Genomic DNA, 14,001 nt, shown 5'->3' with positions numbered 1-14,001 from the left:
TGATGTGATTTTTTTCAGTTCTCTGCCAAAGGGCAGAGGTGATTTTTCTTATATTTTTGTTTTGATAGCTTGCTGGCCTAAACATATAAAGCTATATCCCATTAAACTATCCAATATAAATCCATGGAGAAGAAATAAAAACCTTGAGGTTTGCAGATGACGTTGTAATTCTGTCAGAGACAGCAGAGGACCTGGAAGAGCAGTTGAACAAAACGGACAGTGTATTGAAAGGAGGATACGAGAAGAAAATCAACAAAAGCAAAATGAGGATAGTGGAATGCAGTCAAATTAAATCAGGTGATGCTGAGGGAATTAGATTAGGAAATGAGACACTTATAGTAGTAGATGAGTTTTTCTACTTGGGGAGCAAAATTACTGATGACTGTCGAAGTAAAGAGGGTATAAAATGTAGACTGGCAATGGCATGGAAAGCGTTTCTGAAGAAGAGAAATTTGTTAACACTTGAGTATAGATGTAAGTGTCAGGAAGTCTTTTCTGAATGTACACTATGTGTCAGTATCAGCAACCTCAGTGGTCATTAGACATAGTGAGAGAGCAGAATGGGGTGCTCCGAAGAACTCACAGACTTCGAACATGGTCAGGTGATTGGGTGTTGCTTGCGTCTTATGTCTGTACACAAGATTTTCACACTCCTAAACATCCCTAGGTCCACTGTTTTCAATGTGATAGTGAATGGAAACGTGAAGGGACACGTACAGCACAAAAGCGTACAGGCCGACCTCATCTGTTGACTGACAGAGACCACTGACAGCTGAAGAGGGTCATATTGTGTAACAGGCAGACATCTATCTAGACCATCACACAGTAATTCTAAACTGCACCAGGATCCACTGCAAGTACTATGGCAGTTAGGCTGGAGGTGAGAAAACTTGTATTTCATGGTCGAGTGGCTGCTTATAAGCCACACATCACGCCGGTAAATACCAAACAACGTCTCGCTTGGTGTAAGAAGCATAAACATTACATGATTGAACAATGGAAAAATGTTGGGTGGAGCGACGAATCATGGCACACAATGTGGAGATCCGATAGCAGGGTGAATGCCCGGTGAACATCATCTGCCAGTGTATATAGTGACAACAGTATAATTCGGAGGCAGTGGTGTTATTGTGTGGTCATATTTCTCATGGAGGGGGCTTGCACCCCTTGTTGTTTTGCATGGCATTATCACAGCACAGGTCTACGTTTATATTTTAAGCACCTTCTTGTTTCCCACTGTTGAAGAGCAATTCGGGGGTGGGGATTGTATCTTTCAACACGATCAAGCACCTGATCATAATGCACAGCCTGTGGCAGAGTGGTTACGGGACAATAACATCCCTGTAATGGACTGCCTACAGAGAGTCCTGACCTGAATCCTAAAGAACATCAGAGCAGCACTCCATGAAGACTGGGCTGCCATTCCCCAAGAGACCTTCCAGCCTCTGACCTTTCGAAATGTGGTGCTACAGAAGAATGCTTAAGATTGGATAGGTAGATAATGTAACTAATGAGGAGGTACTTAACAAAATTGGAGAGAAGAGGAATTTGTGCCACAACTTGACTAGAAGAAGGGATTGGCTGGTAGGACATGTTCTGAGGCACCAAGGAATCACCAATTTAGTATTGGAGGGCAGCATGGAGGGTAAAAATCGTAGAGGGAGACCAAGAGATGAATACACTAAGCAGATTCTGCAAGATGTAGCTTGCAGAAGTTACTTGGAGATGAAGAAGCTTGCACAGGATAGAGTAGCATGGAGAGCTGCAACAAACCAGTCTCTGGACTGAAGACAACAACAGTAACCAGTTGCTTATGAGATTATTTTGTGGATGTAAGCAAACCAATCTCTTACTTACCGATAATGGAACTCAATTTATAAGAAGCAATTTTAAAGGGTTTTTGGCATGGGAAGGTGTAAAACATGTACTCATTTCAAAATATCATCTGAAATCCAATCCCTCTAAAAGAATTATGCAAGATCTGAGTGTTCCAAGAAATACACAACTTGAGCATAGAGGATTTTGGAGTTTCATGTTATCCTTAATGAATTATGTTACATGTCAACTGGACTTTACCTGGTAGAAAATATGAATACAAAGTTGACAAGAGAACCATTGTTAAAAATTTTTCTTTGCCTCGAACAGAAGAATACCAACTAGCAAGGTACAAGAACAGATAAAAACGAGATTAAGTAGACAAACCCAATGTCAAGTACAATATAATTTAAAAGCAAGTGCCCCTAATTTTAAACTAAGATATGAGGCTAGTAAAGGTAGTCATCACAGTTCAGAATTAAAGAAAAAAAACAAGCAAGTTTTTCCATTGTTATGAGGGTCCATACAAAATTATAGGGATTCCACATCAGAAAGCTGCTTTCCTAGTAGACCCACTGAATGGTAAAGAAAAAGGCTTCCACAATATAGATATGATTAAAAAATGTGTCTTAAGAAACATCTAGTACAATAAAATTAACAAACTTTAAACAGCAAAGAGACTGCAGAGCCTAGAGGAGTTCTTTCTTTTTCTACATCGAGCTGGATGTTACATCCACCACTTTTGAATGGAGGAAATGAAGGAGGATATGCCCTTAAATATGAAGTGTAGAGACAACAGGCAAACATTGAGATATTGATTGTTGTACCATCTAATAGGAGTACATTCATTCTAACACATGAGGACATTCAGAGTTACAGTAGTGAGTATGTAAAGAGCTATAAGACAAATATAGCATCAAAAGACTATTAAAAAACTGGTGTGAATAAGGGTTAGGGCACGAGTGTGTTACCTGAACATATATGTATAAAAGGAGGAGGTAGAGTTGTAAATGTTATTAACAGGATATTGTACCCTAATCTGTATTTATGGTGTGATCAAAAGATAGGTGGACCACTGTAGATATTTACATGAGAGTAGTATCTGTGGAAAGAGGTGTATCTTTACACTTACTGCACATGTTGGTAGCATCAGTTTCAAAATTTCTCCAAAGTAGCAAAGTAGGTGAATTTACCCGTGTTGGTCTGTTCCACAAGCGATTTTAAAGATGACATAGTAAAGAGACAAATGTCCCAGTTTTGTATGCCATTCTCCATGTTCGGATAAATAGGAAACCAACTACAGAATGTCTGCTGACAAATCTTTTTTAACTGTTCAAGACATGTAACTGTTCTGATTCGGTGGCATTTTATAAAGGGTGTAAATGGTTCTAGAGGGAGCTTTATTTTTTAAAATTTTTGTTGGAGGTATGTAATATGGTTGGGTTTATAAGAATTTTCTGTGCGAGGAATTTGCACACATAAAGGTTATTTGTGTCATGTTGTTAACTTCTCCACTTGGCGTCAACAGTGATGTCTTAGGACCACTTTTCAGGGCCCATTAGGGTGAAACCGGGGAAGTCTGTTCTGTAGGATATGGTGATCATCGTCCTACTCCCTGGCACAGAACCTGCCAGGAAGGGAATCCTGGGGTGGGTATCAATCTTTGGGGTTCTCTTCTTTACTATGTCCAATAGTCTCTGCTGTGGTACCCTTCTTATCTCTGTTTAGAGTACATACCCAATGATTTCCAATAGTTTTATGAGCTGGGCAAGAAAAGCCTGGATTCTGGAATAAACGTACTCAATTACATGAAAAATGAACAATTTGACTAAACGGCTGGACTGTATATCCTAGTAATGAGTGGTGCAAGAGCAGAAACCACAACATGTTGTAGAAAAAAACCTGTTATTGACCCTTATGGGTAATAAATGTTTGTTACCTGATATCTCATGTTCATAGTAAGGGTGAGTATCTGGTAGAAATATTATGGAACTTAATCAAAGTGAACCATGTACCTACGATTAGTAGTTCCACACTACTGTGGAGTTTTACCCAGTTAATAAACATGAATAAATAAATTAATTGAAAATGAGATATAATTACAACTATAATATTTTTAACACTTGTAGTGAAGTTGTACTTTAATTATTTGTTGTTTGGTTAACGGGTCAATGTAGTGATGACATCATTCATATAAGGGGAGGAATCTGTAGTGCAATATACCACTTTGATGACAAGATGTGTTGCACACGCATTTCTCGAACCAATGAATGATGACGCCACTATAAAAAGTTGATTTTCATAATGTATTAGATAATATATTGTTTGGATGTATGTTTTATTTATGCACATGTATCATGAGATAGATGGACACAACCTATCTGCATGCTGAGACGATGACAAACATTGTACAATGATCACAGTATCTGCTGGTCAGGCAGCTTATTCCGTGCCTTGGAGATATGGTGCATGCCACAGAGGAAGAGTGGTCGTGACAATGCCTGTGACTTCACAGGTTCAAGAAAATACCTATTACACAGAAATATTTTTGGACTGTTCTTATCAATGTTTTTGTGATTTTCAGCATAATGCAACAACTTTGTAAAGCACAGTTATTGTAAACAAGAGTACCATATATGAGAGGCTGTTAATGAGAAACCTCTCATTTATTTTACGAGCTGCATGATGGATTTGTACTATTAACTTCCAGCAGTAACTGTAGTACTTCAAGAAAAGAAGTTCAAGCAGAAGAGGTTGGCGAGTGTGCTCAAATAATAAAGTGAACAAGATTAAATAACATGAAGTCTTGGCTCTCTAACATACTTTATTTCGCCACCCAACATCACAGTAAAGAACCACCAGACTATCACACTAACAATATTTCCATTCATACACAAGGCTAGACTAGACTAGTTTCAGCAAGTTCAGTATGTCTTCTTGTAGCCTATAATAAAAACAGATTTTCTTTGTTTACTTTCAGTTTCTATCTACAAATTGATTTTCAGTTTTAACTACAAATTTTGCAAAATATGATTACTGGTGAACAGTGAATACCCAATCTGAATACTAGCTGTTAGCAGCCATTTCCTCCACCATTGTTTCATTCAGGATTTGCAGTGTCTTTTCCATCATTCTCATTTGATTTATTTACCTATTTATTTATTTTTTTTGTTGTCTAAATGATTACTGATTTAACCAACTAAATTGTAGCTTAATATGTTCTAACACTGGATAGTTATTTTATTTGGTTACAACAAGTTTTCAATACAATGTTCTCTCATTTTTAAAAACACCACGATGAAAAATGAATGATGTTCTGAAACTGTTGATAACTGACAATCATGTATGATTGATAAGTATTATTGGGTTCATCATTGGAAATAAATAAGATTAATTACTTTATTCAAAGTTGTAATTTTCAGCAACTGCAGCATATATTCCAGAGTAAAATTTGGTCCTAAGTACTTATACTTTACATAAATGTATAGCCAAGGTCTAAATATTTAAAAATATCCCTAATTTTTTAGGCTTCTGAAGATGACAAATTAATTCATCAAAATTGGTAAACCAAAGAAAAAAAACATATTTGCAACTGACAACTGAATTTTATTCTGAAATGAAAGATTAACACTAACATAAATAAGCATCTAATGAGTAAGTTACTGCAGATATTTTATTAGTTGCCTGATGAGCACTTATTTTGGAGTCATTCAAATAATTAATCATAATGCAACTGTTGTGGCTCAACACCTTCCTTTCTTGGAATTTATGGACTAATGTTAATTTCTTGAAAATATCTTGCTCTGTGGACATAGACTTTCAGCTGTCAAACTAATGTTTGTGACACTTTTGGGTAGACCAATGTGATGGTCTTATTGAGTTTGACTGGCTATCTGACATATCAGAAGGACCTGGCCACTAGGTAGTTTAGATCTGCCAACTCTGAAGGATGACTTCCACAATGTGGAAAGATTAAAACTTTGATTCTGTGGAAATGTATAAGTAATATACATGTCAATTTTACTTTCTTATTAATTATTGATGTTATATGATACCCACAAAGTTTAAACTCTTAACACCCTCTTTTAGGAATGAATTGTTGAATCTTTGCGAAGTGTCATCCTGTCACACTACATTTTCCAGTATCGGCACTTCTCATCAAATACCCAATCTTATTCTTCCAGTTGGTGTTGTACTTTCATCCTGTCACGTGTTCTGCACAAAAAATGACATGTTCATCTCTGACAATATTATGAAAAGGATAATTGCTACTCACCATATAGCAGAAATACTGAGTTGAACATAGTCAGAACAAAGACCGTCAAACAAACCTTTCAGCCAAAGAGGCCTTCATCAGGACACACACACACACACACACACACACACACACACACACACACACACACACACACACACACACACACACAAGACCACCATCACTAGCTGCCAAGATGGCGTCAAGCGCAATGTTCTCACTGCCAAGTTCATGTTAATAAGTTAGTGTTCTTATTTGATCATATAACTGCTTCTCACAGATAAAATCATAAATGGCCTTCAAGTAGCATGACACTAGAAGAACTTTTCTACCCATCAAGTACCACGAAAACAATGCATTGCAGGTGGTAATAAATAAAACAAAGTAACTCAACAAGCTGTATTTTACTCTTTGGAAAGTGGGAAAAAGTCACTGATAAACATTTGAGTCTCATTGTTACATAACGTTGTGAGACAATTTTTCCTTCCAATATGAGTGAGAACACCCAACTACATCAAGGCACGTGGCTACCAGCTTGCACGACACACAGTATCTGGCACTAACCTGCAGAGACACACAGCTGAGCCAGGAGCGAGAGGTTGGCATGTCACCCGTCAGCTGCCAAGTGTCAGTCACAGCTGAGTAGCATTCTATCGTGTCATGGTAGCGGTCCCAGCCCTCTTCACCACCCAGGACGTATATGTGCTCATCAATTACAGCAATACCTTTGACAAAATTGTGACATTAGATAAAACACAACACATGCAATTCTGTACTGCACAATGCCTGGTCGCACCATCAGAAATAAAGCACTAGGTAAATCAACAAATGACACAGCACTAGGTAAATCAACAAATGATACAAAGTTGTAAGTTCTTAGATGTTTATATTTATTAAAATCTGAACTTGAAGTCACGTGTTACAGATCATCTTATACGTTTAAAACTCTGCAGCTTGTGCACTGAAATTAATAGTAGACTTTGGAGGTGGGTTTTTTTTTTTTTTTTTTTTTTTTTTTTTTTTTTTTTTTTTAAGCTAAGTAGCATTGTCCCTGACTTAAGCAAGGGATATTACCTAAGGCAAACTACACAGAAATGAGCTTTTTGATCAGCTTACGTGCTGGAGCCTCCTCAATTTCTTATACAATTTACAGAAATGAGTAATAAGGATAATGTGTGTGTCCATACCCTAGATAGCTCTAAGGAGTTGGATATACTGACAAAAATCCTATAGCTCATTTATTTCCTTATGTAGTTTATAGTCAATAATCTGTCACATTTCGAAGTCATGATAAATTACTGGCAAACTAGCCCATCATAGAAGGGTGCCTTTGAAACTGAGCTCTAATGTGATTCCTGGAAGAAAATATACAAATAGAACAGCATTGGTGTACTGTAAAGGCAATTATCTGGCTTCCCCCACTGAACATCTCTCAAGACCACTTTGTCAAAGAGAATTAAAACCATAATCCCTGTACCTTCTTCCACTGTTGACACTTATTGCTAAAGCTGCAGCAAGCCTTTTCCATCATATTCTCAATTACTTTTGGTGGCTGTCTAGTTCTTTCTAATACACTGAAGAGCCAAAGAAACTGATACATCTGCCTAATGTTGTGTATGCACGCAGAAGTGCCGCAACATGACGTGGCATGGACTCGACTAATGACTGAAGTAGGGCTGGAGGGAACTGGCACCATGAATCCTGCAGAGCTGTCCATAAATCCATAAGAGTACAAGGGGGTGGAGATCTCTTCTGAACAGCATGTTTCAAGGCATCCCATATATGCTCAATAATGTGCATGTCTGGGGAGTTTGGTGGCCAGTGGAAATGTTTAAACTCAGAAGTGTGTTCCTGCAGCCAATTTGTAGCAATTCTTGACATGTGAGATGTCACATTGTCCTGCTAGAATTGCCCAAGTCCGTGGGAATGCACATAGTCATGGGAATGCACAATGGACATGAATGGATCCAGGTGATCAGACAGGATGCTTATGTACACGTCACCTGTCAGTGTCATATCTAGACGTATCATGGGTCCCATATCACTCCAACTGCACATGCCCTACACCATTACAGAGCCTCCACCAGCTTGAACTGTCCCCTGCTCACACACATGGTCCATGGATTCATGAGGTTGTCTCCATCCCCGTACACATCCATCAGCTAGATACAATTTGAAACGAGACTCATCCGACCAGACAACATGTTTCTAGTTATCAACAATCCAATGTCAGTATTGACAGGCCCAGACAAGGTGTAAACCTTGGTGTCATGCAGTCATCAAGGGTACACGAGTGGGCCTTCGGCTCCAAAAGATAGCATTGGTGAGGTTTCATTGAATGGTTCACACACTGCCACTTGCTGATGGCCCAGCTTTGAAATCTGCAGCAGTTTGCAGAAGTGTTGCACTTCTGTCATGTTGAATGATTCTCTGCAGTCATCTTTCATCCTGTTCTTGCAGGACCTTTTCCTGGCCATAGCAATGTCTGAAATTTGATGTTTTATCAGATTCCTGAGATTCACATCTGTGAAATGGTCGAAATGGTCATACGGGAAAATCCCCGCTTTATCACTACCTCAGAAATGCTGTGTCCCATCGCTCGTGCACCAACTGTAACACCACATTCAAACTCCCTAAAATCTTGATAACCTTACATTGTAGTAGTAGTAGTAGTAGTAGTAGTAACTTATCTAACAACTGCACCAGACACTTCTTGTCTTATACGGGCAAAGACAACTGCAGTGCCGTATTCTGTCTGTTTACATATCTCTGTGTTTCAATATTCATGCCTGTACCAGTTCCTTTGACACTTCAGTGTATTTCCATAGCCTTTAACTGAAAATCATCTCGCTTTTCTAGCCGTATCATTTTTCACTAAATTTGAGCTTTCAATAGCTGTCCTGTTCATCATAGGAATAAAATTACTACAAGAGATTTTACACTTCGCTACAAGCCACTAATACAACAAACATTGCTGCAGTGCCACAAATCTCAGAGGTTTTGATCTGCTGTCATTTGTGTTTCCAAAATCAGTCACTGTCTAACACACATGTATCCAATATTTTGATCCTGTTAATCTTTCAAGGCACTTGTTACCAATCACACCCAGCTCACAACTTAATGCAAACCGTTTATATTTCTTGTCACTGAGCAACAAAACTTATATAGTGTGTGCAATAAATGATACTTGCATTTTTGTGTTGTCGCAATTCATCAATGTGTCCCATTTTTTGAATAACCTGTTGCCAAAAATCTGCTTTGAAACTTCAGAACTTTCAGCAAATGACCAACACTTCAAAACAGAGTTTTACAATTAAAATTCTGTGTTACACCCTGTGAAGTGGGCGAGATACTGTCCTGTAGGGTTAACTTGGCAAACAACATTGGTTGCTCTGAATATAAATAGGAGTAGTAAGTTTTATATCAAGCTGAAGAATAAGTGCCTTTCTAGATTTAGTAATACTTTGGATATAAACTGTGTTCAAACATTACAAAACACCTCTAAGAAAATGATCTATACTCTGACAGTCGACAAGGATTCAGAAAATTTCACTCTTGTCAAACGTAAGTAGTTCTTTATTCACTAAAAGTAGTAAGTGCTACTGACAGGGGAGCTCAAATTGATTCCACATTTATAGATTTCAAGAAGACATTTGACACCAACACTCACAAGCGGCTTCTACCTCTGGAGTATTGTCTCACCTCTGCACTTGGATTCGTGATTTCCTCTCAGAAAGGTCACAGTCTGTAGCAACTGACAAAGTCATCAAATAAAACAGAAGTAATATCTGGCATTCTACAAGGAAATGTTATAGGACCTCTGCTGTTCCAAATTCATATAAAGTTATCTGTAAAAAGTAACTGGATAGATAAAAAAATCTACTCACCAAGTGATGGCAGGAACACACACATATAAAAGGTATTACAGTTCGCTAACTTTTGGAGCCAATGGCTCCTCCTCCTGGCAGAAGGGTTGAAGGGGAAGGAAAAGAGGTGCAGGGAAAGGACTGGTGAGGTTTTGGAAAGAGAGTCTAGGTCAAAAAGGTTGTCCAGAATCCCAGGTCAGGGGAGACTTACTAGACACAACAAGAAGGAAGACTTATTGTTGGGGACTGTGCAAGGCGAGATTTGAAAACATACGATGGTGCTTGCCTGATATATATATATCGAAAGTTAAACAATAGTGCACTACTGTTTAACTTTCGATAAGCCTCATTCATAGGTTGCAGGCAAACATCTACATGTGGCTACAATAGTTTCCTGTAGAACATGTACGAGCAGTAAAAACCTAACCACAAAGTTCATAGTTCTTGAAGAATAGAAAGGTACTTACGCAGCAGACACTGTCAATGTTTTAACACACGGTCTATTGGTGTAACACTTATTTCACTGTTAAGTTGATGCATTGTTGTCATTCTAACCAACACAGGTTCTTCGTCTGAAACTCTGCTGTGGACTGACTGTGTCAGGACCAAAATTCGGGCCCTTATATATCTCACAATAATAGATACTGAAACTTCACATTGTTCGATGCTAAATTTACAGAAATTACAATTAAAACTTAACTCATTAAATTAACTGAATACATCAAAAAATTTGTTCCATTTAACAGTTTCTTCTACTACAAGGGTTAGGCCGAATTATTTGTTTAAATGATTAAATTAAGAGATATCATTAGACTGAAAATTACTTGGGAATTAATTAAGAGCTGGATCTGCTAAAATGTTTTCGATTAGAGGTAAATAAATACTTTAATATTAGTAGTATTACGTCTTCCAAATGTTTGTAATTATTATAGAACTTATATTTGTTTATATGTCAACAGCAGAATTTAAGTTCTGAAACAATTACTGATTTCGCCCTATGATGAAAGTATTAACTAGGAATAGTCAAATTAGAAAATCAATTACATACATAAAACGAAGCGCAAAATTAGATCTTGTGTTATATTCTTTAAAACTGAGGGCCAACCTTTCTCTTATGAAAATGCAGATTATATTCACCTATATTAACGGTAATTAGAGAAGTGCAAAAATGAATTTTAAGGAGGCAGATGGCAAAACAAGAGGGGAAGTAAAAATATCCCAGCTTGCTTCATCACACATGGAGAGCTTAAAGGAGGAAGACACAGTAATATGAAAGACAGATTACTGCTAAAACATCGTGCATGAATTAACAACAGCAAAAAGCTAAGTGTTTTGTGTGCGATAGAGGTGGGAGATGGGGACAGCGAAAAATATAGGTCAGGAAATGAAAGATATAGAAAACTAAAAGGGAGTGAAGAAAGAAACAGTTGGTCTGAAGAAATGCTGAGACTAAAGAAATTAAATTAAGGCCAGGTGGGTGGCGAGAACCAAGGACATGTTGTTGTGCCAGATCCCACCTGTACAGTCCTGAGGAATTTGTGTCCGGGGTTGAACATAGATGGCATGTGTATTGAAACATGCACCGAGGTCACGACTGTCACACTGTAGAGCACACTCTGCAACATGATAGTGTGGCTGCTGGTATACATCCATTATCTATGCCATTCATCCTTACTAATAATTTGGTGGTACCCATGCCAATGTAAAAGGACAGTATTTACGTAACAGCTGATACATGACATGTCATGTCATTTCATTTCACAGGTGGCTCTCCCTTTGATAGAACATGTTTTGCCAGTTACAGGACTGGAATAGGTAGTGGTAGGAGGGTGCATAGGGCAAGTCTTCCAGCAGGGACGTTCACAGGAGTAGGAGCTGTAGGGTAGGGAGATGGGTGCAGAAGGAGCATATGGTCTGACAAGGATATTGTGGGGACTGGGAGGACAACAAAAAGCTATTCTCGGTATGGCGGGCAAAATTTCTGACAGAATGTACCTCACTTCAGGGTATGATTTCAGGAAGTTGTTGCCCTGTCAAAGTAGCTGATTAATACATTCAAGACCACGATAACACTGAATGACAAGAGGTGTACTCTTAAGTTGTGTTTGGAGGGATCAGCAGTGCCAGGATTGGATGTGATTGCCTGGGAAATCTGCTTTTGAACTAGGCTGTTGGGGTAATTACATTCAGTGAAGATTGAGGTGAGAATGGTGTTGTATTGCTGTAAAGACTCTGCATCTGAACAAATGCGTTTGCCTCGAATGCCAAGGCTGTATGGGATGAAATGTTTGACACGGAAAAGATGGTAACTGTCAAAATGTAAATACTGTTGTTTGTTGGTAGGTTTAATGTCAACAAATGTGTAGCTGACCTTTGGTGAGGATGAGAGCAGCGTGAAGGAACATGGTATTGAATTTGGAATTGGATCGTGTGAAACTTAATTGGGAGAATGTATTTAGAAATTCCAGAAATTTTAACATGTCATCCTCACCATGAGTCCATATGGCGAAGATGTCATCAATGTATCTAAGCCAGACCATGGATCCCAGGAAAGCCGTTTACAAGTGACCCATGAAAAAGTTGGCATAGGAAGTAGCTATCCCAGTTCCCATGGCTGTAACCCTGGTCTGTTCGTATGTCAGCTCCCAAAGATGAAGTAGTTGTAAGTATAAAGTTGATTAAAGTGAGCAGGAAGGATGTCATACGTTCGGAATCAGGTGGGCACTGAGTGATGAAATGTTCTGCAGCAGACAGACAATGTACTTGGAGGATGTTGGTATAGAGGGAGATGGTAAGCTGTGTGGTAGGAGTCGGATGGGCACAGATTTCAGATGATCTACAAAATTATTGGCATCTTTAATATAGGAGGGAAGTTTTTGTACTAAGGGTTGCACTTTTGATCAACTAAGGCAGATACATGTTCGGTGAATTACTCCCAAAAGCCTCACATTGAAAGTCCCTGTTTCTGAATGTAATCCTACTCCACATCAGTCTCTTTTACAATTTCAAATACAGCAATCTCTTGCACTTACTTGGCTAATCCATGACCTATTGCCTCATCTGCCAATTTCCAGTTCACCAGACTTCTCCCCTTCTACAAAATCCTGTAGGTATCTACCCCTCACGTTTCCTTGGATCATACCATTCGTCAAGCCAACTTCAAATTGCAACAACATGCCAGACTTCACCTCAAATGGCCACCCAACCTTCTCCTGAACTACCTCAATGGTGGCATTTCCCTTCCTGCCCCTCTGCAACTCCCTGAACAGCCACACCACCAAGCACCACCCCTCTCTAGCAAACTGAATTTGGCTAACCACCTTAACATTCCCCAGCCTTCACCACTCCCTTTCAGGCCAACAACAAGTCTGAATCATAAGAACTACTCAAAACAGCACAGTGTTCTCAACCTCTCGTCTAAAGCACTCACCCTTTCTAAGTTACCTGTATTATCCAAGGCTATCAGTTTCAGCCATTAACCTGCTTTTCATCATGCTGCTTTGGTGGAGGCCCTACTTTCCTTCACACATAACATCAACTGGAAACATCAGTTTGCAAACCCAATCCCAAAACCATTTCAACAGTGAACCTGACATTAAACCCTGCCTTGAACAGTTCCAATCACAAACCCAACTTGTCCACCAACACTATCTCTAAACCATCCCTTACAAGCCTTCCAAGAATTCCTCACATCCAGTATTGCTTCATAACTCCTCCTCAGGTCCCTACAACATGACCCTAACCTGATGACTCCCATCTTTATCCTCTCAGTGGACAAGAAATGTGACACTGTGGTACTTAACCAAAAGGAGTATGTAAGTGAATGTCTACACCAGCTGTCTGACACCTCTACATACAGCATCTGACATCAAGATCCCATCCTTGTGATTCTAGCTGACCTGCAGTCTCTCCTTAAAACTTCAGGGCCCTCACAAGGACTAATACCCTAATCAATAGAAGTTCTCACCCCACCCAAACCACACACCCCCACCTTTCACTTTCTTCCTAAGGACCACAAACCCAATCACCCTGGTCCTCCCATAGTTGCTGGGATCCAAGCACACA

At 39.0% G+C, this 14,001-nt stretch overlaps 1 protein-coding gene across 2 annotated transcripts in view; it reads right to left on the bottom strand.

Moving 5' to 3' along the window:
• The window catches only part of LOC126452252 (kelch-like protein 12), a 76,474-nt gene that overhangs the window by 3,924 nt on the left and 58,549 nt on the right, over window positions 1-14,001 (bottom strand). For both annotated transcript variants that reach the window (XM_050091044.1, XM_050091043.1), the window contains one exon: window positions 6,635-6,795. In XM_050091044.1, coding sequence (XP_049947001.1) covers window positions 6,635-6,795 — 161 coding nt within the window. The remainder of the gene's footprint in view (window positions 1-6,634; window positions 6,796-14,001) is intronic.

This window comes from Schistocerca serialis, unplaced genomic scaffold (assembly GCF_023864345.2).
Source record: "Schistocerca serialis cubense isolate TAMUIC-IGC-003099 unplaced genomic scaffold, iqSchSeri2.2 HiC_scaffold_843, whole genome shotgun sequence".
Classification (NCBI taxonomy): domain Eukaryota; kingdom Metazoa; phylum Arthropoda; class Insecta; order Orthoptera; family Acrididae; genus Schistocerca; species Schistocerca serialis.
The sequence above is the reverse complement of the archived record's forward strand: the minus strand, read 5'-3'. Positions and strand labels throughout refer to the sequence as shown.